Here is a 27,470-nt window from a genome sequence, read left to right as displayed (position 1 = left end):
CCAATCTTCACAAAGGGCAAGAAGGAGGATCCAGGGAACTGCAGGCCGGTCAGCCTCACCTCCATCCCGGGAAAGGTGATGGAGCAGCTTATCCTGGAGGCCATCATCAAGCAAGTGGAAGAAAAGAAGGTTATCAGGAGTAGTCAGCATGGATTCACCAAGGGGAAATCATGCCTGACCAATCTAATAGCTTTCTCCGATGACATGACTGGCTGGCTAGATGAGGGGAGAGCCGTGGATGTTGTCTACCTCGACTTCAGCAAGGCTTTCGACACAGTCTCCCATGATATCCTCCTAGGGAAGCTGAGGAAGTGTGGGCTGGATGAGTGGTCGGTGAAGTGGATAGAGAACTGGCTGAAAGGCAGAACTCAGAGGGTTGTCATCAGCGGCGCTGAGTCTAGTTGGAGGCCTGTAACTAGTGGTGTCCCTCAGGGGTCAGTACTGGGCCCAGTCTTGTTTAACTTCTTCATCAACGACCTGGATGAAGAGTTAGAATGTACCCTCAGCAAGTTTGCTGATGACACCAAACTGGGAGGAGTGGTAGACACACCGGAAGGCTGTGCTGCCATTCAGTGAGACCTGGATAGGCTGGAAAGTTGGGCAGAGAGGAACCTGATGAGGTTCAACAAAGGCAAATGCAGCGTCCTGCACCTGGGGAGGAACAACCCCATGCACCAGTACAGGCTTGGGGTGGACCTGCTGGAGAGCAGCTCTGCGGAGAGGGACCTGGGTGTCCTGGTGGACGACAGGTTAACCATGAGCCAGCAGTGTGCCCTAGCTGCCAAGAAGGCCAATGGGACCCTGGGGTGCATCAAGAAGAGTGTGGCCAGCAGGACGAGGGAGGTTCTCCTTCCCCTCTACACTGCCCTGGTGAGGCCCCATCTGGAGTACTCTGTCCAGTTCTGGGCTGGAGAGAGTCCAGCGGAGGGCTACAAGGATGGTGAGGGGACTGGAACATCTCCCCTACGAGGAGAGGCTGAGGGAGCTGGGCTTGTTCAGCCTGAAGAAGAGAAGGCTGAGAGGGGACCTAATAAATGCTTATAAATATCTGAAGGGTGGGTGTCAGGAGGATGGGGCCAAGCTCTTTTCAGTGGTGCCCAGCAACAGGACAAGGGGCAATGGGTACAAACTGAAGCAGAGGAAGTTCCAGCTGAACATGAGGAAGAACTTCTTCCCTCTGAGGGTGACGGAGCCCTGGAACAGGCTGCCCAGGGAGGTTGTGGAGTCTCCTTCTCTGGAGATATTCAAGACCTGCCTGGACAAGGTCCTGTGCAGCCTGCTGTAGGTGACCCTGCTTCAGCAGGAGGGTTGGACTAGATGAGCCACAGAGATCCCTTCCAACCCCTACCATTCTGTGATTCTGTGATTCTGTGATATGAAAACAGAAAACGCAGGTGACCCTGTACAGATATTGTAGACTATTTTCCTGTTCTGTGCAGCGACAAAAAGTCACAACCACAATATAATGAGCTAGACATGAACTCCCAAACTGATTCTGTAGTCCTGAAGGTGGAAGTAGAAAGTCTCAACTACAAATAGGAGAATATATTAAACGTGAGCTTGGCAGTGGTATGATCTGGGCTGCAACAGATGTACACTTCCAATATTGACAGGAACAATATTGATAAAAAGGATAAAAACCTAAGAGTCATGAGAACAAGCTAAAAGATTAGATGCCCTGCAGCAACATAGCAGAGCACAATCCACCCAGCCTGCCAACTAGACAGGCAGGGGTCTCTTTAACATGGTAAATGTACCTAGGGAAGTAAAAAAAACATTACAAAACAATCCTCCATCTAGAAGGATAATCCGCAACAAGATGGACAACTTCATTGTGTGCCACAGTGATCTGGGAATGCAGAGAAACCACTACACTCAAAACTTTGTAATTTAAAGTTTTCCACCTCTCATTGTAGCACTGAAACACACTTTTAAGAACATAAACAGTAATCCAATATGAAATGATACCACATAATATGTGTGGTAACCATAACTTTGGAATTTTCAGCTTTGTGTAGGTAGATTCATACTCTTAATTTTGTCTGAAATAGTATACAAGTTCTGTCTGAATAGTATACAAGGTTCATTTTCTAGTCTTAACCTATTCAATAATGGAAGTAAAAATACTTTGAAGATGTAAACATTCAATAATAAATGAATGTTATCAATTAGACCGATCTGCCACAGCAACTTATTCAACTACTGCAACATCTGAATGCTATCAGACACATTTTGTTCTCAGGACAAATTCCCTCTATTTCAGAAAAAATCTCATGTGAAGGCACAATGTCTGTTTGGATTGATCCCCTTTCAGATTGTCTACATTAAAGATAACTGGACCTGTTCCAATCTCACGGCAGTTGCTCAAGGCAGTAAAAGCAGGAAGTGTTTGAATTTAATGCAAATTTCACAAACAGTATGATATGCAGAATTTATGATAGAGGTGAATGAAAATTCTTTCTCAGTGCCTAACAGATGAAAGGAAGCATGTCTTTTCGGGACAACATGTTGACTCCTCTAATGTCATACTGTAGAATACTAGAATAAAATGCATGGTCCTCAAAAAACAAAAAAAACAACCAAAACCCCAACAAAAAAACATAAACTCAAAACCTGATATTAACTGGTTCCAAAAATCTTCACTTGGGAGGATAGTAGTTTACTAACTTGCCCTATTCTGCTTTTTGTTATCTATGTTTTAATGCCTTTAAAATTTTAGGAGGACTAGTTAATCCCATCTGGAATACATTTCGGAATGGAAGAATAATCTTAATGTACGTATTGCAGAGAGAGCTGACGCATTTGCATTGCATTATTCACGGAGCTCCTGTGATCTCTCACTTCTAACATGATCTACTCTCAGACATATTTATACTCAGACAAATCTTCATTTTCTTTCTTTTGCTACAGTGAAGATCAGGAACTGAATAAATTTCTAATCTAATTTTTACAATCAACTCACAATTTCTGTTTATATATTTAATGCCTTTATTCTGTTTTCATAACATTTTTAGTTCAAGGATAAGAAAAAAGTGAAAATAGGAATTTTACTGATAATAGTTTAAGGCGTCAAATCTTTATTGCGACACATTCAGGAAAACTCCTGCAAGAGATGTAGCTAACTTCAGTGTTGAAGGGGAACTTCATTTTGGTGCGATTTACAGAGCGCAGTGTTTGTTCCTCACAAATACTCTACATTAGAAAATAAATCCATTATTTTAGGTGAATATATGCAGCCAGGTATTCTTATCTAAAAGGTGTAGTAATCCAGTATTTTTCCTTATTGGACATCTACCACTGTAAATTAAAACAGTGAATATTCTCACCCCAATCAAGCCATATAAAGCTTAAAATCGGGCAAGTAAGCATCCCACATAAAAATCACAAAAGCACATTTACATACTAAAAGCTAAGCCTACTGTGCCTCTCGAGATAACTAAAGCACAGCATAATTAGCATCTTGTATAACTGACTCTCTCAAAACCAGAAAAAGTCTTCATTATAAAAATCAGTTTTGGAGGCAACATGGAAGTTATGTTACCAGAACATATGGGAAAGGAGTTCAAGCAGCCTAGTTCGTAGAAGAAAACTCAGGACAAACGAGCATTGCACAAATTATTGCATTACGCAGTACAACTACAATATCAGATTACTTTGCAGTTTACAGAATTTATCTCATATCTTACTATAACATCATAAACATTTAGGTTTTAATGTTCAAATCTGATTTTTACTTTGAGATGAATTTTCAAAAATACATGCACATCAGAAACCACATAACACAGCATTTTTAGAGCTGCTGTAACAAAATACATATGGAACCTGCAAAAGCTGAGCGTAAAGTTTCGAATTATTGCTGAAAATCCTAGCCCTGAGAGTTTCAGCTGTAAAATTAGGTCTCCTAGGAAATAATTTCACCATGAACAACTGGGGAAATACATTGCAATTAAGAATTCTGCAGTCAAATCCCATGCAATTGCGTAACTGTGAGAACGTTCTCCTTAGCTGAGTGCCCTCACACCAAAGGTGGACTTCAGCGGAGGAAAGATCTAGCCTGTGAGTTTGACAATTATTCCAATTTTGTTTCAGTTTAAATTCTCTGTTCCTCAAATGTTCAGGAAAGCAAGAAGATCACGGCACCTGCAGAGCAGGGTTCCCTAACAATAATGTAAACCAACATGAATGTTCAGTTATGACATCTGTTTGGTTAGGATCTCTACCGCTAAATACACTAGCTACAGTGACAGGAGGATCAGCAAACCTCTGACTAGACACCGGTGCTATGAGCAGCTAATTGTCTGTAACACCAGCTGAGAACTAAAGTATTGACAGAGATTTAGCCTTGTACGCTCCCCTTGCCTCCTACCTTGAGCAGCTCTTTCTGCAGTGGATTCAAAATACCATCCGAGTGCTATTAATAATTGGCTCCTGAAATCCACACTGATACCTACACTAATTGTGAAAAGATGAACCAGAAATGGAAGATCAAGCAATACGAGACTAGGAATATCGAATACAGTAGACAGAACCAGGCAATAAAAGAGAGACAGGTTAAGACACATCTCTATCTGGCATTACAGTAAAACTATTATTAAATTTAATACAAGACTTTCTACTAAATTTGTTGGACTGCAATTCTGAGCATCACAAATATTTATACTGCAATGTTCCTATCCTCAAATTACAAAGACAAAATATAAGGTAGAAAATATATTAACACTAACATGCATTAAAAGAAAATGAAACAAGCTATTGAAATTGAGATTGCCTGTGGTAGCACAAGAATTACCAAATTGTGTTTAGTGACTTGGTTGCTTACGATTCTTCTCCCCACGGGACTATCTTTTACTCATTATTGATTTAAAACACAGAATTTTCTCAACTTCTGAACTAGAAGATATATTTCAAATACATTTCTTATGATCATTTAGTGGTACTACAACTTAAGATCTGTATAATGACAAAAAATACATGCTTCTACATTAATGACCTATATAAAAAGTTAAAATGTCTCAAAACCAAATTGTTTTTATTATGTTATTATTCCCCATGTTAATATTACTGCGCATTACATGTACAATTTCTCCGATTTGTATTATTTATAAACATCTATAATATATACATTTATATATATCTTTATTTCCCTCTTCACTTTTAGTTACAGGGACAAAATAATTTGCAAGGCAAATTCCTTATCAGGTATCAGAGCTTAATTTAGACTTTCAGCCCCTCATTTAACATTTCTGTCTAGTACACGTGAGAAATAAAGCTTTCTGTAAGGAGCTATTAACATTTTTCTTATTTCACCTGTTTCATAATTTCTTAATTCTCATGTCCTATGATTCACTTAACTGGTAAATCAGACATAAAAGATCTCAGCACGTCAAATCCATGTTTTCAGTTACTGCTGTAACCTGTAGAACTCCAAGAAGTATTAAATTGGTAAGAATAAAATGTAGGACACCGGCCTTACACTATGCATGGCTTTTTTATTTCAGTAAATACTTTTACTAATCTTGAAAAACAAGAGGGGTGGGGGAACAGGCTGCAGTGACATTTCTTACCAACCGTATTACTTTGCTATCAGCATGAAAACCGTGCTTGAAAAGAGTCACAAATCAGTCTTAAGAGCCCAGAACTAATCACTCTATTTGAATCTCATTTCTTTGCTGCTAGGTCCCACTTTGATTACTGTCTACTGTTCATATGACTAGACGACATCATTTTGACATATTTTCATGTTGAAAAGCACAATAATTATATCTCCATGTATGAAAAAAAGAAAAAGGTTGTATTTACACCAGTAAAATGGGGCAAGAGACTCAAGCATCAGCCAAGAAATTAACACGATTAACTGCAGAAACATAGCCCTAGTATCTCTTCAGTAACTTTGAGATACACTTAGCATAGCTTCTTTAATGCAATGAAATTTGTCTACCATCTGTTTACAAAATCAAACTAAAGTGACACATACAAACACATACTTTTAAATAAAATAGAGTTGTATTGTTAAAAAAACTCCACAGAATGATTGTTCTAATGAGTATTGAATACCATTTTTTTAAAATAAGCACCTGTCAAATGTGGTAACACAGGTAACTACTTTTAAGGTTCTGCTATTGACTACAATCATGTTAAAACTACATTTAAGATACTGAACAGGTACACAGTAGCAAGCTGTCAATACCAATAGGAATGAGGTATCACCAAGAGAAATTCTTAATATATTATTTACATTCAGTTAATGCACAGTGTTCACACTATTTATTTCCTGTTCTGCTCAAAAAGTATATTTTTCCAATATAGTCCAAAGTGGTGTTTCAATCAAGTTTAGTCACAATATTTTTTTTTTTAAATCCATTGGAAACTTAAAAATACAACGCATTCGGTTGGCAGAGCAGAGAACTGATTGCTTCTAAGAAAAGAGAAGCCAGGATCACCATAGAGAAATACAGTACAGCTCAGCATAACTTCATTTACTTTCACTTTGAGCAACACAGAGACAAATCGCATCTCTTAGACAGTAAGGGGTTAACATAGTGGTTCAGGAGAAAGACAAGACATTAGGCAACAGCAAAGAAAAGAAATAAATTAGCTTAAAGAATCTGTTTGAAGTGAGACAGAATTCCCCAATTCTCAAATCATAAATGTGTTTCAGGCATGCTTTTTCTTGTTAACTTCAAAAAGAAGTTCAGACCTCAGGAGTGAGAGAGGTGTTTAAACAGGGAATGTGTATGTATTACGGAGGTAATTCTACTATATGCAAACATATAGGTATTTTCTGAATACCCACCTGTTACACATACTCAGGTAGAATACATGAACTTCCCTACACTACCACTACAGTCCTTCAAGGTAAGACAAATTATATCCATTATTACATTTAGTTTGATGCAAATTCTGAAAAACATGCAGACTTCCAATGAGAAGGGAAGGGAAGGTACTAGAATTAGAGAGAAAGCAACTTAATACAACTGAAACTGTAGAACAACTGTTTCACCAAATGGTTGGTTTGCCTGAATTAAAAGATAGCATTACAACCAAATGGCCAAGGAAAAGGAAAGATTGTCAGAACTGAAGCTAGAACTACAACTGAAATCAACATGTAAAAATGTTACAAATACAAATCTCACTTATTAATATAATTTACTCTCCCACGGGAAGAGTGTCATAATAAGCAGACTGAACAAGTATATTGCTAATTTTCAAAAATGAAAAGCTGGTCAAATAAGGAAGTTAAAATACTAAAAAGCATACCAGAAGAGGCTTCCAGTCTTTCTAATCTGCTGATCAACCAGTCAAGAGATCCAGAAAATTGAGCACAGTTTTTACGATTCCCTCGAATCAGAGCCGCTATAGCAAAAGAAGAGAGAAGAAAAAAAAAATCACAGTAAGTCCATTTAAATTAAAGGAGTCTCTGTCTTGCCTTTCTAGGAAGGATCCAGTAAGATACTTTCTTGAATTATTGATGTTGATTTAAATTTAAATAACATGAGTAATGGTTAGATTTAAGCATAAAAATTCCTCTGGGTATCAAATTGACCTTTACGGTATTTGAATTATTTTGGCTTTATAATCATCTCAACACTCCCTGCAAGATGTTCTGCATGAAGTAGCCAGTGTTGACACCACAGAAGTCAGCTGCTACTGTAGAAACAAATTTCTGTAAAACAGGATTCCTGTAATGACAGGAAACATTGGAAGAGCAGACTGTGAAGCCAACAACATAGGTGATGAATGTAAATTATTTTCTACTGATACTATACCTTTGTTCAAGAATAACGAGAACTAAAACACGACAGATGTCCAGGAACTGTTTGTCATACTTTTGACAGGGCTGTAGGGAGGCAGTAACTGGTTGGAAACCGTTTCACCATCATGCTTTAAGCTGAAGACTGAACTAGACTGAATGCATGTTTCAGTACGACTTGGTGGGTACAACTGCCTAGAAATCTCACTGAACACTGCAGGCACCCACATGCCTGATGTGCTCTGGAATCCCTGCGTTTGCGTGTATGTGCATACACACGAGCTCTCAGAGAAGCATCTGTTCTCCTCCGAAAAAGGAGTGAGGCACTAACATTTCTGCTTGGCATTTGGAACAGTGCAAACTTCTAATATTGTTTCCCAATTCTGCCAACAAATTATTTCAGCCTCAAATTTCTACGGCTATTCTCAGCAGCAGAGACTGTTGGTCCTGCTAAGAGGCAACGGCCTTTTGAAATCAATGTTTTATTGCTGCAGAAATTCACTATATTATATTACAACTGTGTTTTTTATGCCGTTTCATTTATAAAAGGTTAAACTTACAGACTTGTGACATAAATATGTTATAAAACTATCTGGAAAGGGCAAAAGCAATCTTGGAGTTAGTTGCAAACAAGTCACTGCACTGCCAATTCTGTATCATGAGGAGAGAACAAAATCCAATTGCTTCATAGCCAAAACAAAACAAACAAACAAAACCAAAGCCAACCCCTAACAAGCAAAACAAACAAAAAAACCCCTTTCTCTTGCTGTATTATATCATAAAAAAAACTATACCCTCAAATCTTACACAGTTAATGAATCATGACCACAGTTACTCGAAAATACTTGGGATTCATAAAAGGAGGAGCATCTTGTTAATAGACTGTCGTAGTTTAACCCAGCAACTAAGCACTAGGCAGCTGCTCACTCACCCTTCCCTTCCCTTTCAGCAGGATGGGGAGGAGAAATGGACCAAAGGGGAAACTCATGGGTTGAGATAAAGACAGTTTAAAAAGGTAACAAAGGCAATACTACTACTACTACTACTACTAAGGAATATGCAAAACAAGCTATATGCAATACCATTTTTCTCACCACCCTACAACTGATTCACAGTCTGTCCCTTAGCAGCAATCACAGAGCCCTAGAAATCCAGAATTTCACTAAATTATCAAAAAAAATCGAATTCCTGGACAAGAGAGGTTTCAACCTCCCAGAAATGAGAGAGAGAAAAAAAAAACAAACACAAACACGATTCCTTCCCCGCAGCCAACTCCCATTCATAAACTGAGCATAACACCCATGGTATGGAATATTTCCATGGGCCAGCTTGGGCCAGCTGCCTGGCTGTGCTCCCCCCCAGCTCCTGCACCCCTGCTCATTACCTGAATATGAGAAACTGGAAAAAGTCCTGGATTTCATAGCAACAGTTGAAAACATCAGTGTTATCAGCACTCTTCTCGTACCAAATTCAAAACACAGCAGCTACTGAGAGGAAAATTAACTCTACTTCAGTCGAAACCAGGACAAAGGCACAGATTAGAACTTAGAAATACTGGTTTCTGTGACTTTTTTCAGTGATTATAGGCAAGCCACAAAATCTCATAGTGCTTCAGGTACGAACATAAAACAAAGGCAGTAATAGTTCATTGCTTAACACAACATCAATAAATTTAACTTCTTTAACAGTAATAAGACACAGATGGTTTCATAAATAACATCCAACAGTTGCTTCTTTTATTGCTCACTTCTCTGAACAAGACTAGCATCCACTTTTAAAGAAATAAAAACACCCAGAAAGCAGGATGTGGTCAGTCAGACATCAAAGTCACATCATTACATGTACTCCTGCACATTCTTTGGTGATACAAAAGGTTCAAATACAAGTATAGATTGTATGTATTTGTAATAGAGAAAGGACAGATGCCTTAGTAGATATATGGCAATCATTTTAAATTGAAAGAGGGTAGATTTAGATTGAATATAAGGAAGGAATTTTTTACTACGAGGGGGGCTGGACTAAATGATCTTTAAAGGTCCCTTACAACCCAAATCATTCTATGATTTTATGATTTTTATATGCAATAGTATCCAGTCTTAACTCAAAGTCTGTAAATGCCTCCATTCTCATCGCAATGAAATACATCACAGTGCCAATGATGTGACAAAAGCCATGAATTCTGGCATGACAGTTTTCTTTATGTGCAGACTCAAAAACAGAGCAATGTTTGCTGAAGCAAGACTGAGCAAGCAATATCCATTTGTCATCCACGCAATTACTCTATCACTCCAGCATTATTCAGAACAGAGGAATGTACAAATCCATTACAGTCAGATCAAAGCCAGGCTTCTCAAGCATTAGCTGCCAGAAGATAATTCAGTGAGGGAAGTAACACAAGGGGGGTGGGAGGGGCATGGAGACTGGGAAGTCAACAAAAGCTTGTGCACTCTTCTCCCTACAAGCCCATGGAAACAATACTTGGTATAGGACAAGTAGACCCTTTCAGAAGGAATTTTCTGGCCTCGCAGATAAGCCTTCTGGCCTTGTCAACTGGAAATTTCAGACTTAGAGAAATGATTCAGCAATCAAACCACGACTTCCTCTAGTCTGAGCCGTGATTAACGTAGCAAGAGAGAAAACAAACTAAACTGTCACAAAAAACTTCAACACTCCCTCACATCTATGAATAACCCAACCACAGACTTTTATACTCCACCACCTATACTCTAAAAGGCCATCAGTTTATCTCACTGAGACTTTAACTCTCTGGACCTAGTCTAGGTATTTTCAAATGTTTGTAAGTCATGCCACAAGTTCTTTAATTGATTCTTTGTAAATCAAACAACTACCATTAGTATACATTAAATAATCACCTTAAAAAAAGCCTAAAGCAGATTCACTTTACTTAGTGGGCATATATGAGCTAAAAGACAGGTTAAGATGTAAAATTTTTGCCAATGTTCCTGGCTAGATGCTCTTTTTATGTCAGGGCTGGACAAGCAGACATCCTCCAAAACCACATCACACAATGTCACATTTCCAAGCATTCATAAAGGCATTAGGGTGAGTAAAGAGTAAAGGGAGAAGCAGAGCGAGGGAAAATGCAACAGTAGTACTCTGCGATGGGAAGCTCACACTACAATTTAGCATTGTTTTCAGTGTGAAAGCTTAGTTTAGTTTCATGCATCTTGTTCAAATTTTAACTGTTAAAGATGAAATTTGCTACCCTTTCTGCCTGCCAATGCTTGAGCTACCTTCAAAAAATTCAGACTAAACAATCTGGTTGCCTGCAAGAGTGAAGATAGCCAAAGCGACATGAGGTTGTTTTGTTTTGTTGAAATATAGCGAAAACAGCAAGAAACATCATCTTCATTTTCTATAACAGCCAATAGAGTTCTGAAAGACAACAGACATTGGCAAAGATACATGACGAATGGAGCTGTAACATGCAAATAAACATGAGAAAGGCCTACACCAGTTTGAAAAACATAAGACATGAGGAAAAAAAGAGGTAAAGGATCTGGACGCTACACTCAAGAACCTGCAATATAAGTCATGTTGCCAAGTCATAAAATTTCTCAGTCATCAAATATCATAAATCCAGTGGAAAAAATTCCCATCTACCTCTGAAACAGTTATTCATGTAGAAGTACAACACAAAGGATAACAGCATACCACTGTTACAAATTACTTTTCGCTAAAATCAAAGCAGTCTGATGTACCTGAAGTTTCAGTCCTGCTTTTGACCCACATGCTGACCCACTCGTCACTATGCTGCAAGTTACAGAACTGGAGAGAGGTGTACAGAGGGAGTATTTACCTTACAACTACAAAAACCATGGAAATCAAAACCAAAACCATTTAAAATTACCTATAATGTTCATTAAATCTACCAATCTGACATTAGGAAATGCCACTTTTGGTCATCCTTGCAACCTGCGTGTGTGCATCATGCTTCAATCTTCTACTACACAGAGGTGATAGATCTCAGCGACTCCTCAACCAGAATCACAGGCACAGGAACCACCTTCTACCCTAACAGCCTGCGGCTAGGTGACAGCAGCCACTGTTCCCTCTTACCTCCTTCTTTGCTCAGAGAGATTACAGGAGAAGGCTTGTGGTTGTCTCAATAGTATCTACTGTGTCAACTTGTATTTGCTCTGACAGAAAAGGTAGTGGACCTCACTCCTTATTGGTTTTATCAAGGGCTATGCACCACGTGGTGGATATCCTTTTTTACCCCCCAGATTATTTTCTTTTTCAAGAGATGATGAACCTACTTTGACTACGGAAAAGCTTTGTAACAGTACTACATACAGAATTCCTGCCTCAGTTGCCTCACTTTGCTGTTGGGTAGTAAGGAGAGTTTCTCTGAAGCGAGGCATGCCATTAAGATTTTATTTTCTGTACCTCTGAATTTGGAAGAATACAAGTTTTCAGTATGCCTTGTACACATGAAATACTGATGAATATTCTGAAAAAAGCTCAGAACCCACAGCTCTTAATTTGGGAACTAGCATTAGTAGAGTTTTTTTTACCTAAATTTCTCTCTGTATCTGTTCCTCTGAGTGAACGGGAGATAATACCTTCTATTTGTCTTATTACAGAAGTTTCCAACAGAACACTTATTAATAGTTCTAATTATTCAGATTTATAATCATAAATGGCATAAAACAACTCCAGGATAATAGCTTTGTTTTCCAAACATCAATTAAAGGGCTAACAATAAATAAGTTTCAATGCCACACACTGAGTAGCAAAGAGGAAACTAAGTATTTTAAGTACCCGTAATAAATGACCACTAAATAAGGAATGGGCCCTACAGAAAAACTAGTATATGATCATGTTTAAGAATGCATACCCACAAAAGAGCCAATTAATAATATACTTACTACATTCATCTGAGTACTTCATAAGCACTTGACTCACTTCATTTTACAAACTCAGTATTCACTTGTGGAGTTTTTAACGGAATTGATGTATAACATAACATTACTTGTCTACCTTTTCAATACCAAGATTTTATGAGTATAAATGATACATAAAGTGCTTTATGTTTTACTGGAAAGTAAGATAATAATCCTGTATGAGGAATTTGTCCAAACTCAAGCTACTGCCCAAACATGTGCAAGTTTAAAGGCAAGCAGACCCTTGCATTAGACCTGGTGTGTAACAGAAAGCAAGCAGCACAGGCACACATATGCAGCCTGCACAAAGGACTGCTTAACGACGGGGACACATCACTTAAGGTCAATGTTAATGTTATTATTTAGGCTTACTTATGGTACTGAGAAAATCTGATGACAGAGAAGCAAGGAACTGACAAAATGGTCTCTTACGCAGTAAAATTTCCTTTTGCAGACCATTAACAACTCAGCAGGAGTGAATATGCAGGCAGCTCTAGTACTGGATTAATAACCCTATACAATGAATCATATTAGAACATAAATAACATATGCAATTCAAACTGGTGAGCAAACAAATCAGGTGATTAAATGCTACATTTGACCAGGACACCAACTAACACTTAGATACTTACAGAAGGTATAATGAGATCTTCACGATATACCGCGTCTAAAAGAGCGTACCTTTCCATGGTGCACTGCATCCTAGTGTAACGCGGAGTCACTGGTCATTACTGACTAATAAGAGGGGTCTTGGTTACAGAAGCTTCAGATTTATGCTGCAGTTCTGCAGCCAGATGTGTGAAAAATTGTAGACTTCTACAAAACCGACCACAATGTCATGAGTCCTTGACACAGGAATGATATGTTCACATGTATTTTGTTGACACATTTTCAGGCAGTATACGAGACACATCAGCAACAACATGATATGAAAAAGCAACCAATCGTTTAATTGAAGCCAGAAACATGCTATTTATTGTAAAAAATATCATTAGAAAAATCATGTTATTTGAGTGTTTTCAGTGTATTTTACTCTTATGTATGTGCAAGGACCTGGAAATGCAAAAATCTTGTTTAATTTATATCCTAAATTTCTACACGGTGGAAATTCTTCTATACTAAAGCAGGTAAATGCTTCTTTTCATCTGAGTATTATTTTGAGCTAAAACAATCCAAGTAACCCATAATATGTCTTACCTAGTAATTCATACAAAGAATTCAGAATAGATTTCCATGCTTCTCCAGCTTCCTTTCCAGCCACATCAGCAAAGTGAGCTGCACTGCTGTATACATTCAAGCGATCAATACATTCAAGAACAAGGTTGATCATACCCTAAAAATGGAAAGGCTCAGAATGTCAGAGAAAAAAAAAGAAGTGTTGTTTAGGTACAAACACATAAGATTTGCAGAGATTTAAGAAAACAAAACATGAAAGGCAGGACAGGTGAAACACCAGAATATATACATGGAGTCAGACAAGTGGAGTCAAGCAACCAAATGTTATGGAACAGTGTCCCTTGACTGTGATAATCAAAATTTACCATTTAGGATGGGCAAAATAAACCAAAAAAGAAACAGTATTCCAGACATCATTTTAGGCAAATTTCTACTCTGGAAGGCATTTAGGCGTCTGACTAAGTATAGGCAACTGTCCCTACCAGACAAATAACAGACAATATTAAACAAAACATGTAAAGCATGCTTATTAAACCAAAACATCCTTCTGCATCAAGTGGTTAAACGATAACAGAAGAAAGTAATTCACACACAAGGAGTAAATTATGGCTAGAATTCAGGGCACAAGATTATATTAATATTTATTTTTTTATAAAAAAAGAAAAAGGAAGCAAGGCCTTAAGTGTATTTCTTTAAATACACAGGAAAACCAACAGATCTAAAGAGATTATAAATGTAGCAAATAATTTGACTTTTACAGAACAAAAAAACCACTGCAAACATACTCCAGATTAGACATCAGTGCTACAGACACGGCAAGAGAATCCTTGCAGACAACATGGTGGAAAATCAGGAGTAAAACCGAGAGAAGTACCTCTTCCTGGAAGAGATTCTGGCGATTCTTCAGTGCTCGGAGCCTGTTTTGTTTGTCTTCATGCTCCAAATTTTCACCAGGGGGATGAAAGTAGCCAATCAAGTCCTGAAGGCTCAGACTGACTGACTCGATAGGCAAATCAACAGTGGAAGACTTCACTTTCTTGCTGAGAGCATCAAGGCCTCTACAAGAAGATACAAGTCTCCTTAGTATTGGAAATAAATTTATTTTATTTTTTAAGCTCTTTATTGATTTAAAAACAAAGTTTGTTTAGATTCCAAAGCTCAATTCATTTTTTGTGGGAGTCAGGGTGGATGACAAGCTGACCATGAGTCAGCAGTGTGCCTTTGTTGCCAAGAAGACCAATGGGATCCTGGGGTGCATTAAGAAGACTGTAGCCAGCAGGTCAAGGGAGGTTCTCCTCCCCCTCTAGTCTGCCCTAGTGAGGCCCCATCTGGAGTACTCTGTCCAGTTCTGGGCTCCCCAGTTCAAGAAAGATGAGGAGCTACTGGAGAGAGTCCAAAGGAGGGCTACGAGGATGATGAGGGGACTGGAACATCTCTCCTACCAGGAAAGGCTGAGGGAGCTGGGCTTGTTCAGCCTGAAGAAGAGAAGGCTGAGAGGGGATCTTCTAAATGCTTATAAATATCTTAAGGGTGGGTGTCAGTAGGACGGGGCCAGACTGTTTTCAGTGGTGCTCAGCGACAGGACAAGGGGCAACGGGCACAAACTGAGGCAGAGGAAGTTCCATCTGAACAGGAGGAAGAACTTCTTCACTCTGAGGGTGACGGAGCACTGGAACAGGCTGCCCAGAGGGGCTGGGGAGTCTCCTTCTGGAGATATTCAAACCCCACCTGGACAAGGTCCTGTGCAGCCTGCTCTGGGTGAGCCTGCTTCGGCAGGGGGGCTGGACTAGATGATCCACAGAGGTCCCTTCCAACCCCAAACATTCTGTGATTCTGTGACAACTATGCAACTTCGCAAAAATGATTTATGCCTGCCCCATTCTCCACTTAACGATCCACCCCTCCCTTCCCAAACATAAACTGGAAACATCAAAAATGTTGTTTCTCTTAAATTTTTTTGAAATCCAGAAAACAGATTTTAGTATTCTACCTATGCAATTAGCACTATCAGAGGCAGACTGAAAGATGAAGAGAAGTTATCATAAACCTGTTCAAAGCATCATGAGGCTGGCATGGACAGAAGTCAAAGAACCAGTCCCACGGTGCCGAAGAGGGCCGTGCTAGTCCATACAGGCTCTCAAGCATGTGTGTAACCTGTTCTTAAGCCATCTTCAGTGTCCACACACTCTATTCCAGCACTTCTTTAGCCTTTTTGTTTCCCTGATACACAATTCAAGCCTGGACTTGCTGTTGCCTATGCCCATCATCTCCCAGAAGCAGGGGGCAGATTGTTCTTATCCATGTTGCACGTGCCCTTTGCTTAGCTGAATCCCCAGCAAACCCCATAACCCAGTTTTTCCTCAACGTTGTGCTTTCCCAACCCCTGATACACCTTCCTCCTCCATTTAAACCTCATCTTTCCTGAAATGCGGCTGTTGCAGCCCAGCACCACACAGCAAGTGGAAGGCGAGGGCGTTCACCCCCGACAGGGGCTGCAGGACGTCCGCCAGACCCTTCTGGAAGGAGCAGGAGGAGCCATGAGGGGCAGAGAAAACCAGGGGTGCTGATGGCTGGCGAACATATCAACCCATCCTCAGGGAGGAGGAAAAGATCCAGAGGATCCTGAAACACTGCAGGAGCCAGCCAAGGCCCTGAAGCACTGGGATAGGAGCAGCCACAAAGTGAAGGGCCTGCCACGGCAGCACGCAGCAGGGGAGAGCGGGAGGAGGGAGCTTGTTTGACACTCATGATTTCTCTTCTGACTCATTCTCAACTCTGCCACTGTAAAAAGGTTTTTTTTGCAAGCATATTTTGAGTAAAACCCAGCTATGTAGCAAAGCGGTCCTTTTTGTCTTCACCGATGCTCCATTTGTGCTGACCTAAAGACCACAGAGCTTCAGCTGGCGGACAAGCCCACCATGATCCCACAGACACCTCCCAGCCCCACGCTCCTCTCCATCTCCTCTTTCCTCAGAGGCAGCAAAGGTCCCCGGCAGCCAGGCCCATGACCGCCCTCAGCAGTCCTCTCCCCCAAGCTGCACAGTACTCTGCTCACTCCCAGGATTCCTCTCCAGGCCACCATATGGAGCAGCAGCCATATTTTGTACTCTGTTTTTTGCTGGATTAAGACAACACTGATACATGGGGGGGGGGGGGGGGGGGGTTGATAGGTTGGTTTGAGTTTAGTTTTATTTTTTTAAACTGGCATGTCACTGTATTTTCATTTCAAATAGTGAATGAGGGCTGGAAAAACGTCTACATTTAGGAAACGTTACGAATTCAGTGGGAATATTTACTGCTGAAGAATAAAAATCTCTTAGAATAAATAATGCAATATTTCAAAAAGATAGCTGAAACAGTTATCTTTAAAATTTAATTTTTATTGTGAGCACGTTATCTGAAGTGCAGTTTTTCCAACTGACTTTGTGGAAAAGAACTGGGACACAGAAGAGAATAATTTTGATCCTTTCCAATTCATTTTTTTCTTCTTAAAATATCATCCTGCCAAAACTAAATTGTTAAACACTACCTTGGACTTCCTGTGCATTCTGCAAAAATCTCCACTGTAATTTAGCAGTACCTTGATTTGTGAAACCTTATCATTAAATTGCCTTTCTCTGTCCTTATCTGTTATGGCATTCTTAGAAACGTCTAAGAAAATGTATTATTTAGAAAGTGACCTAGGGTTTGCATTTCTTTTGTATTTTAAATGTCATACAGTAGGTAATTCTCCTGACAGGTATTTTTCTCAGCTGTTATTTAAGTACCTGCGTAAATGTGTTTCAACAAGTTGACATGTCTATGTCTTCAGCTGTGCACTGGTTTAGGACATGGCTGCTTCAGGTCACCGTCTCCCACATTGTCTTCTCTTTTGACAAATGAGTTCCTATGAAATTCTTATCATTCCATATAGTCTTATTGCATATCAACCTTTTCCTAATGCCAGCTATGCTGATGAAAGGGCCCTTTCATCAATTACTGAAGTCACAAACATTTGAGATTTAGCATTTTGTCACTGTTATTTAGGAGGACATTTGGACTAGGAAGACAAATACAAATTGCATAAATCTGGCAGTATTTTAAATGGCTAAAATACTATAAAACAAAATATTATATATGTTGCAAAATGTAAAGAAACAAGTAGCATTAAAAGAGAACAAATAAGGAAAGTGTAATGGGAAGGCAGAAAGAACGTGTAGATCAGGCAGATCGGACGCGGAGATCAGGCAGAAGAGAAAGGTGCATGGCATGTGGAAAGAGGGACAGGCCACTTGGGAAGAGTACAGAAACGTAGTGAGAGCATGCAGGGATGCGACGAGGAAGGCCAAGGCTCACCTGGAATTGAAGCTGGCAAGGGATGTCAAAAACAACAAGAAGGGCTTCTTCAACTACATCAGCAGCAAAAGGAAGGCTAGGGACAACGTGGGGCCGCTGCTGAATGAGGAGGGTGTCCTGGTGACGGAGGATGCGGAGAAGGCAGAGCTAATGAATGCCTTCTTTGCTTCAGTCTTCAGTGCTAAGACTGGCCCTCAGGAATCCCAGGCCCCGGAGGTAAGAGAAGAAGCCTACAGAGAGGACGACTTTCCCTTGGTCGAGGAGGACTGTGTGAGGGATCGCTTAAGCGATCTGGATGTCCACAAATCCATGGGCCCCGATGGAATGCACCCACGGGTGCTGAGGGAGCTGGCGGATGTCATTGCTGAGCCACTCTCCATCATCTGTGAGAGGTCCTGGAGGACAGGAGAGGTGCCCGAGGACTGGAGAAAGGCCAATGTCACTCCAATCTTCAAAAAGGGCAAGAATGAGGACCCAGGGAACTACAGGCCGGTCAGCCTCACCTCCATCCCGGGAAAGGTGATGGAGCAGCTTATCCTGGAGGCCATCATCAAGCAAGTGGAAGAAAAGAAGGTTATCAGGAGTAGTCAGCATGGATTCACCAAGGGGAAATCATGCCTGACCAATCTGATAGCTTTCTCCGATGACATGACTGGCTGGGTAGACGAAGGGAGAGCTGTGGATGTTATCTACCTTGACTTCAGCAAGGCTTTCGACACAGTCTCCCATGATATCCTCCTGGGGAAGCTGAGGAAGTGTGGGCTGGATGAGTGGTCGGTGAAGTGGATAGAGAACTGGCTGAATGGCAGAACTCAGAGGGTTGTCATCAGCGGCGCTGAGTCTAGTTGGAGGCTGGTGACAAGTGGTGTCCCTCAGGGGTCAGTACTGGGCCCAGTCTTGTTTAACTTCTTCATCAACGACCTGGATGAAGAGTTAGAATGTACCCTCAGCAAGTTTGCTGACGACACCACACTGGGAGGTGTGGTAGATACACCAGAAGGCTGTGCTGCCATTCAGCGTGACCTGGATAGGCTGGAGAGCTGGGCAGAGAGGAACCTGATGAGGTTCAACAAGGGCAAGTGCAGGGTCCTGCACCTGGGGAGGAACAACCTCATGCACCAGTACAGGCTTGGGGTGGACCTGCTGGAGAGCAGCTCTGCGGAGAGGGACCTGGGTGTCCTGGTGGACGACAGGTTAACTATGAGCCAGCAGTGTGCCCTGGCTGCCAAGAAGGCCAATGGGATCCTGGGGTGCATCAAGAAGAGTGTGGCCAGCAGGACAAGGGAGGTTCTCCTTCCCCTCTACACTACCCTGGTGAGGCCTCATCTGGAGTACTGTGTCCAGTTCTGGGCTCCCCAGTTCAAGAAGGATGAAGAGCTACTGGAGAGAGTCCAGCGGAGGGCTACAAGGATGGTGAGGGGACTGGAACATCTCCACTACGAGGAGAGGTTGAGGGAACTGGGCTTGTTCAGCCTGAAGAAGAGAAGGCTGCAAGGGGACCTTATAAATGCCTACAAATATCTGAAGGGTGGGTGTCAGGAGGATGGGGCCAAGCTCTTTTCAGTGGTGCCCAGTGACAGGACAAGGGGTAATGGGCACAAACTGAGGCACAGGAAGTTCCGTCTGAACATGAGGAGGAACTTCTTCTCTCTGAGGGTGACGGAGCACTGGAACAGGCTGCCCAGGGAGGTTGTGGAGTCTCCTTCTCTGGAGATATTCAAGACCCGCCTGGACAAGGTCCTGTGCAGCCTGCTGTAGGTGACCCTGCTTCGGCGGGGGGGTTGGACTAGATGACCCACAGAGGTCCCTTCCAACCCCTACTATTCTATGATTCTGTGATTCTGTGATTCTGTGATTCTGTAACGTGTAATTTTATACTTTTAAGAAAAACTTTTTCTTGAGACTATGAACTTCTTCAGTATATTGTATCTTGTAACACTTTCTAGTTATACAGTTACCGTCTTCCAGGTTTTTCAGGGAAGAGCACTTTTAAAAACCACACTTAGAAAAATAAGAGCTAAATGATGCACCACACGACTTACAGCAAATTTCGGCATGGTGAAATTTCTCTTTTATGGCTTGTTTGCATTTTCAGTATGTTTATGCATTCAAATCAAGGTTAAACAACAACTATTAGAAGACGGAGAAAAGAAACAGACCAATACCCCTCCAGGTACATCTCTGCTGATAACACAAAGAATTGATATAAAGTCTGCTTCGAGAAGTATTCATATTTTTTTTCTGAGGGCTAAATTGTTCAGTGTTATGTTAACAGCCACTTTGAACAAAATAAAAGAGGAAAAAAAAAGAAAGGGGATGAAAAGATAATTTTAAAACCACACCTTATAAACCTGTTGAAAAGGAAGACTGTACTACGGATGACACGTGCTGTACGGGATTCTTCATTCTGAGATCTGGACAATGTTAAACCATCATCCATGTGACCTTCATGGTGCATTATTGCCTGTAATACAAAAATAAAAAGCAGTCACTGCAAAATGAAACATTTTCACAAAAAAGAAGTATGAAAACTCACATAGTAAGGTAGGCTAGGAAACTACGAAGTCACATACAAAAAATAAAATAAATCATCAAGAACAGATAATCTCAAATTTTAGTTCCTCTTGACCAAGGACACATTTGTACTGAGCCAGCAGGTTCAGTTCCATAATAATCTCAAAGCCACAGCTTCTGTAAACAAAATATTTTATTTAAAAAAAGAAATCAAAAGGGTTTTTGTTGTTTGTTTTTGTCTACCTTAAAAATAATTCCCTTGTACAGCAGCAAATGCATAAAATACAGACAAGGTCAAAATAGGTATTCTTTACTAGTCCTGATTTCCAAGGATGTTACTGGCTTTCTTTTCTGACTATGCCTTGACACACTACTGATAACTTACAGTTTTTCACATTTAGTTATCATGGCTCTGAAGGTACTCAATCCAATCTACATAAATATTTCAATGTTTTTTTCATACACAAACACACATGTATACTTACATTACTAAATTATTCAATAATGTATCTTATTTTGTATTCTTTTTAAGTATTATAATTCTTAATTATATTAGTATTATAATCACTAAAATTCTACATGTATCTAAACGCTGTTTCCTAAATATGTATTTATTTTATAGAAAATATTTATAGACTGCAGATATATATAAAAACATATATGATACAGAAAAAAATTTACCTATATATATGTAAAATTATAAGGCATGACCTTCCAAGTATACCAGACGTTGCTCTAGCTTTGTAGTTCTGGCATGTAAAACAGTCATAGAAAATACTACAGTGTGGATAAACATCACATTTTATAAGAACACTAAAACATATTTTCCTTGCCGAGAAACAATTTCCTGCAAAGTTGTACTTTACAATAGACACTAACACAAATGTAGCTTCTGGAAGATGTGTTAAGTTGTAAAAGAATCTTTTTCCTACTTTATTATGGTGAGCTAGAATTCTGCTTGGCCATGGTTATTCTTTAGAAGAAGAAATCCTTCAGGACTCAAGACTTGAATATTCCAGCCCAAAAGGTAATAGGTTCACAACGTAGAAAGAAAAGACTTTGAACTGAAAGCCTCCTCAATCCAAACCACAGCACACAGAAGACAGGAATTTTAGCATATTCTACAGGATATTACTAATATTTTAGTTTGACATCAAGTACATCCAGATTTATCGATGCTTGTAAGTTAATGTCTATAGTCTTGGCTTTCAGTTTAAGAACTCAGTACATCACATAACTTTTCAATATGTGACTGAAACAAAGACATGCTTAAAGTATTTGAAACCCAGAAATCAGCTGTGTCCTGCAGTTCCCTTCTTTCCCCCCCTCCACTCTATCAGACTGTGACTGAGTGAAACGCATTCCAACTTCCAGTCTTACCTTCCGCTGCACAGAACCCATTCTTACAGACTTTGCATCAGCAGACTGGTAGGTGAGCCATAAGCCTGTATCTACATGCTGTATGAAGCATATTGAATCTCCATATTTTATTTCAGGTGCTCCCATTCCATCTACCTCTTTTCTTGTACCTATGTCCAACTTTTCCTGAAGAAGAAGAAAAAAAATGTATACAAGAACAATAACCAACACGTTCATCTTTGCATAAATTATTGAATACTAGGCAATTGTCCAGAACAGGACCTAAAAGAACATTTGAGATCCTTCTTTAATGAAATTATTAAAAACTGGCAAAAGTGAAACTTTTAGTTAAATATTTAGGGAAAAAAGGTGGAGAGCGAAAGATCCCATCCACACAAAAATTTAGTTTATTACACTGGGAAAGCTGGGTGTATTCATTTCACCTGCCTAGGAAAGAACTAGGATCATAATTGCCCATACATGTCATTACTGAAACATAAAAGCTTATAAAAGACGACCAAAAACACGGAATTCCCTAGCCAAACCAGACATTAACCTCCAGAAGCTTTTCCTTGGCAATTGTTTTTTCTTCCCAGCCTGGAAAAGATGAGCACCTCTTTACAACTTCTATCTGACTATTATCACAGAGATATGGCCTTTCACCTTTCACTGCCCACTACTGCCCAACAGCGGACTAAGTATTTCCCAAGAAAAGAAATCCACTTCCATGTCTTTGCGACAGGCCTGTTGAGGTGCTGTAAAAGAAGAATGGCATGACCATGTGTTAGTCCAGCTGGTGTCCTATACAGACAGCGGTGGTTTCAGGAAGGGAAATTTAGTGCCCCAAACAATACTATAGATTGTAATTTGAGGTGTAACCCAATATTTAGCTCAGAACTAAGAACCAACTCCTTCCCCACAGACACCAGTTTATAGGACAGACAACCAACGCACCCTGGTTTGTGGCAGATCATCCACTTAATCTCTCCGAAAGTATATGATTCAACCGACTGACACACCTCTTGTCTGCCTGCACTAGTTGTTATATCCAAAGGTAAGTATGGAAAAAACATGTCACGAAGGATCAGTACGTATCTCGTTAACTGTAGCAAGGATGTTATTGTAGTTATGCCCAAAACTTCTGAGGGGACTTTGACCATCTTCACTCTGAGCTCCTGAGGCTTTGGCCACTAGCTCCATTTTAGACAAAAATCTTGTCCATTGACAGTAAACAAAACCACTTTGACTCATTAATTCTGATTTATGCGATCAAGTTGTTGATACTGAAACTATTCATCATTCCTCTGGGAGGCGAGGGAATACATCACAACTACTGACTACTGTAATACCGCATTTGCTGTTTTACTCCCCCTTTCACAACTTCAAAAGTGCAGGCAGGTTCCCCGGTGCAGTAACACCTTGTATTCTGCTTCTGTATGAGCTCACACATGCCCATATAAGAAGCCATTAAATGTTCACCACTGTTCAAAAAACCATCTGTGCAAATTGCAGGCCTGTTTCAGGCTGTAAATTCTGGGTGCAACACAATCCCCTTAACCAAACACAGCTTCAACCTTCTCCGCTTCTCCTGAGCAGTAGTAGCAGACAAATCACTTCCTCCAGTTCCTCAGAGTAATGGTACAAATAACAAGACAAAAGCTTCTAAATGTTCTATCCTACCACAGCCAGGAAAGATTAGGAGAATCGTTACACGGCACACATGTGCCTTGACAATTTGGGGAAGCAGCTTCACTGTAAGAGATGGCAAAGATTAGGTTTTGAAATGAACAGAAAACAACCTCTAATTTATTAAAGGATTTTTAAAAGCATTTATTAAGTAAAGGAGATGTCATGCAACTAGATTTTCACCCTACATTTATGAACTCATTCTGAAGCACTTAAGCAGCAGCAAAAAAAAAAAAAAAGATAAATTAATACTCAGGTGAAATTCTTCTTAATATTTTTCATAACATTAAGCTTCCAGATATAACATATTCATCAATTCAGATATTAAACTCCTCTGGATACATATGTTAATTTCACTATCTTGTAACTGTCTGATTCCTTAAGTGCTGAAATTCTTATTAAAATCTTGTCCACTGATACATGGTAATAATTGATTAATTAATACTTCTGACGCCAGTTACTGAGTTATTGTGTGCTTCTGTTTCATTATTAATTCATTCTTTTGTTCATATCATTTTTTCTAAATGGTGTACTCAATTCTTTCAAAAGCTAGCACAAGTGACCTGAATGTAATACCAGTTAGAAATTCCTACTCATAATAGGACATTGCACGCAAATGATGATATGGGAAAAAACAAATCAGGTCCCGCTATCTTACGAAGAAATGACAGTCTGATTTGAAGCTCCAGTCTTTTGAATTGTCTTCGTAACTAGAAGATAGTGTAAACCTGTGTGAACATACTGTGCTTCTAAGTTGTAAGATTTTCTTTGTTTTCCAAGTCTTCCTCCTTACAACCAGCTTAAGATATGAACATATGAATTCACAAATTTTCTCATAAAGCACTGTCAATAACAGAAGTGATTATTAATTTAAAATATTTTTCTGTACTTTCTTTAAAATCTGCTGAATGTAACAGAAGTTGAAGGGGTTTGATACTGCAATCTTCATTCCAATTTGAATTAAAATGAAGTTGACTTAGTATAAAAATTTCAGCACCAACAATTTGCCAAACAAGATCTCTGTCCTCACCTCTGTAGGTACACTGACAATTCTGTGTGTAAGTTTAGAGCCCAGACTGAATTCAACCACATTCAGTTGAGCTCTTGCCTGCAAATAAGCACAGCAGCTAAGCAAGCATACAGTAGAAGCTGTGTTGAATATAGGAGAGCAGATGGAAAGCTAGGGAATGGTGTGGGGGCAGCAGGCACTAGAGCATTCATTGGGGAACCTGGAAATGTTGAACCTTTGGGGGGAGGGAACAGGAATCACACCTTGTTTATAAAGGGGAAGATTTGAATGGAGTGCTGGACTCATGCCAGTCAACAGCAGGTAGTTGAGAATGTACACATAGTGAATTAATCTCGTTATCTACTGTAAAACAGTTCATCAGTGAAAATCAGGATCTGAAAAGCATCAGAAATCACCACGTCACCATTTAATAACTGCATACTGGAAGATAGATGGTAGGCGATGGAAGTTTCCAGCCCATTGCACTCTTACCATAACCTGTCATCACATAGCCATCTGCTACTTCTTCCTACAGCGTATGTACAAAGAAAAGCTGCAGTTTTATTTGCAGTCTAGGCCCATTTTAAGACCATCAGCTTTTTCTACACAAATATCAAAAGTCTCGATTCATTGCACTGGAACAAACAGAAACAACTGGGTTTTGCAACAGTCCATAAACCACCTCAGTAATGAACAGCAACAAGAATGCACTGGAAAGGAACAGGTTTACTGAGCAATACGCCAGCTTTTGTCCAGAAGGACGTGCTCTTCGTAAACAGTGTTTATTCCATGCACACAAGAATACAAGCCAATCTTCCCACATTTTTTGCGGGCTAAATGGACAACACAATTTTAAATGGTTTTATCTGAATGTTGAAAAAAATTATTCTGTGAAGCCTAGCCTTAAATGTGTAATTTCACTCTCGTGCTTCTGTTTAGTTCCTTTAAACATTCCGAAAAGGATTCCCATGATTAAGACTTGTCCTTTTAATTTTCTCTCTTTCCATCTGACCCAACCTACTCCTCCTGTGGCACACTTTCAGGACTGACATTCCAGCAGATCTCACTGACTGGAAGAAGCTAATTCATGACTGCTTTTTAAGCTGACTTTAATATATTTTGTATTAACTTTTATTAAGAAACAGGTGAAGATACAAAAATACAGGCCATCAAAACTGTATTAAAATTTATGTATTTCTGTCCACTGGTAAAGAGTGTGGACGGGTAAAGCAGACTTTATACAGAATGTATAAACATTTCTAAATTAGGAAAATTACTTCATTTCAGTGGAAAAGTGATGTTAAGCTACTACTTTTTATAAAAAAGAACCAATATTTAGCAAATGTGAGAGAAAAAAAAAAATCCATAGAACTTAATCACTACAAAATCCAGTCTACAAAAGAGCCATATATTTGGGGAATAAATTGTGGATGTCTGTGGACATCCTGTCTGAGTAAAGCAAGACTATGAGTGAGAAAAAAAGAATTTTCTGAATTTCAGATGCTTGAAAGGTTAATATAATTCTTATTTAACAGTATTTATTAGGATAATGTATAATAACCAGAGCATAAAGCCCCATTCCCAGAAAAATAAAAAAGAAGAAACTGTTAGCTCTTCAGAATATCCCAATCTTATGAGTGCTGTTTGGTTTGTGATGTTTTTAGGCTTTCACGTTTATTTTTCTGAGATATTAAACGAATTTTAACATCTAAGAAGACTCTGTTCTAATTTTCCAACTTCTGTACCACAATGTTGTCCTTTGCCCAAAACAAGATAAAAAAGTATGTGTGTGTGAGTGTGTTACTCTGAGCATATGAGAAAATTATTCTGGTTCACATAAGACATCTTACTAAAAACTTCAGCTTTCTGGTTCTTGTCAGCTTATTTTTAAAATGCAGTGCTGGCAAGCTAATGTGTTTATAATTATGAGTAAGGCCCTTGTAAATAATAAGGTTAAAAACAACAATAAATGTTGAGCATTTATATTTGCATCTGAATCTTCAGATTTACAAGGGGATACATTTTCAATACTTTCTCTGCAAACATAAAAGCTGCTTTTCATTTGGAAATTGAAGTTATCATCTACTCACATGCCTGAAGGAACTCAGTCTTTAAAACTGTGAACAGGGGCATTCTTCCCCCAGATCTGATTTTGCCTATCTAGAGCTAACTTTTCCATGGCACAGCAAGCAGTATCTTTGTAATTCTTCCTTCCACCGCTTTTCAGGTAGTGGAAGCAAGAATTCTAACTGTGGCAAAAAAGGACTGAAATTGCTGTAAGACAGATCTAGCCACTTGACTTACTCCCACTATTAATGCTCTCTATTCCATAGAGAAAATTAGGGGCTGCCTCTTATCCAGGAACAATTATTTTGGGCTAACTACATGAAACAACACAGGTGAAAGGTTGCTGTCCATATGTGCTCAGAGGAAAAGCGATCCTTAGCTCCTTACCTTCTCTACAGAAGCCTTTCTAGGATTGCTAAAATTTTGAAATATTTAGAGGGAAGGAACCTAAAAACTTTTAAGGCCTGTATCCTAATAAAGTGAAACATGACACTCCTTCAAGAAGTCCTAAGCAGGAGACTGGATTCATTCTCAGCACTGAAGAGCGAACCATATACTCGTCCCGTGTGGCATCGCCATAATTCCTTCCAAATAAGTCTTTACTTAAAATGAATGTTGATATCCAGAAAATTAACATCAAATATGATCTTCCAAATTTCCAATTTAC

General features: G+C 39.5%; 1 protein-coding gene across 9 annotated transcripts in view; it reads right to left on the bottom strand.

Moving 5' to 3' along the window:
* RYR2 (ryanodine receptor 2) overlaps window positions 1-27,470 on the bottom strand; it is a 449,014-nt gene that overhangs the window by 207,632 nt on the left and 213,912 nt on the right. For all 9 annotated transcript variants that reach the window (XM_075412466.1, XM_075412469.1, XM_075412474.1 and 6 more), the window contains 5 exons: window positions 22,063-22,227; window positions 20,511-20,632; window positions 14,708-14,891; window positions 13,855-13,990; window positions 7,258-7,353 (listed from right to left, as the gene is read on the bottom strand). In XM_075412466.1, coding sequence (XP_075268581.1) covers window positions 7,258-7,353; window positions 13,855-13,990; window positions 14,708-14,891; window positions 20,511-20,632; window positions 22,063-22,227 — 703 coding nt within the window. The remainder of the gene's footprint in view (window positions 1-7,257; window positions 7,354-13,854; window positions 13,991-14,707; window positions 14,892-20,510; window positions 20,633-22,062; window positions 22,228-27,470) is intronic.

This window comes from Opisthocomus hoazin, chromosome 2, assembly GCF_030867145.1.
Source record: "Opisthocomus hoazin isolate bOpiHoa1 chromosome 2, bOpiHoa1.hap1, whole genome shotgun sequence".
NCBI classification, from domain to species: domain Eukaryota; kingdom Metazoa; phylum Chordata; class Aves; order Opisthocomiformes; family Opisthocomidae; genus Opisthocomus; species Opisthocomus hoazin.
Note: the sequence above shows the minus strand (reverse complement) of the source record. Positions and strands in the feature narration are given on the sequence as shown.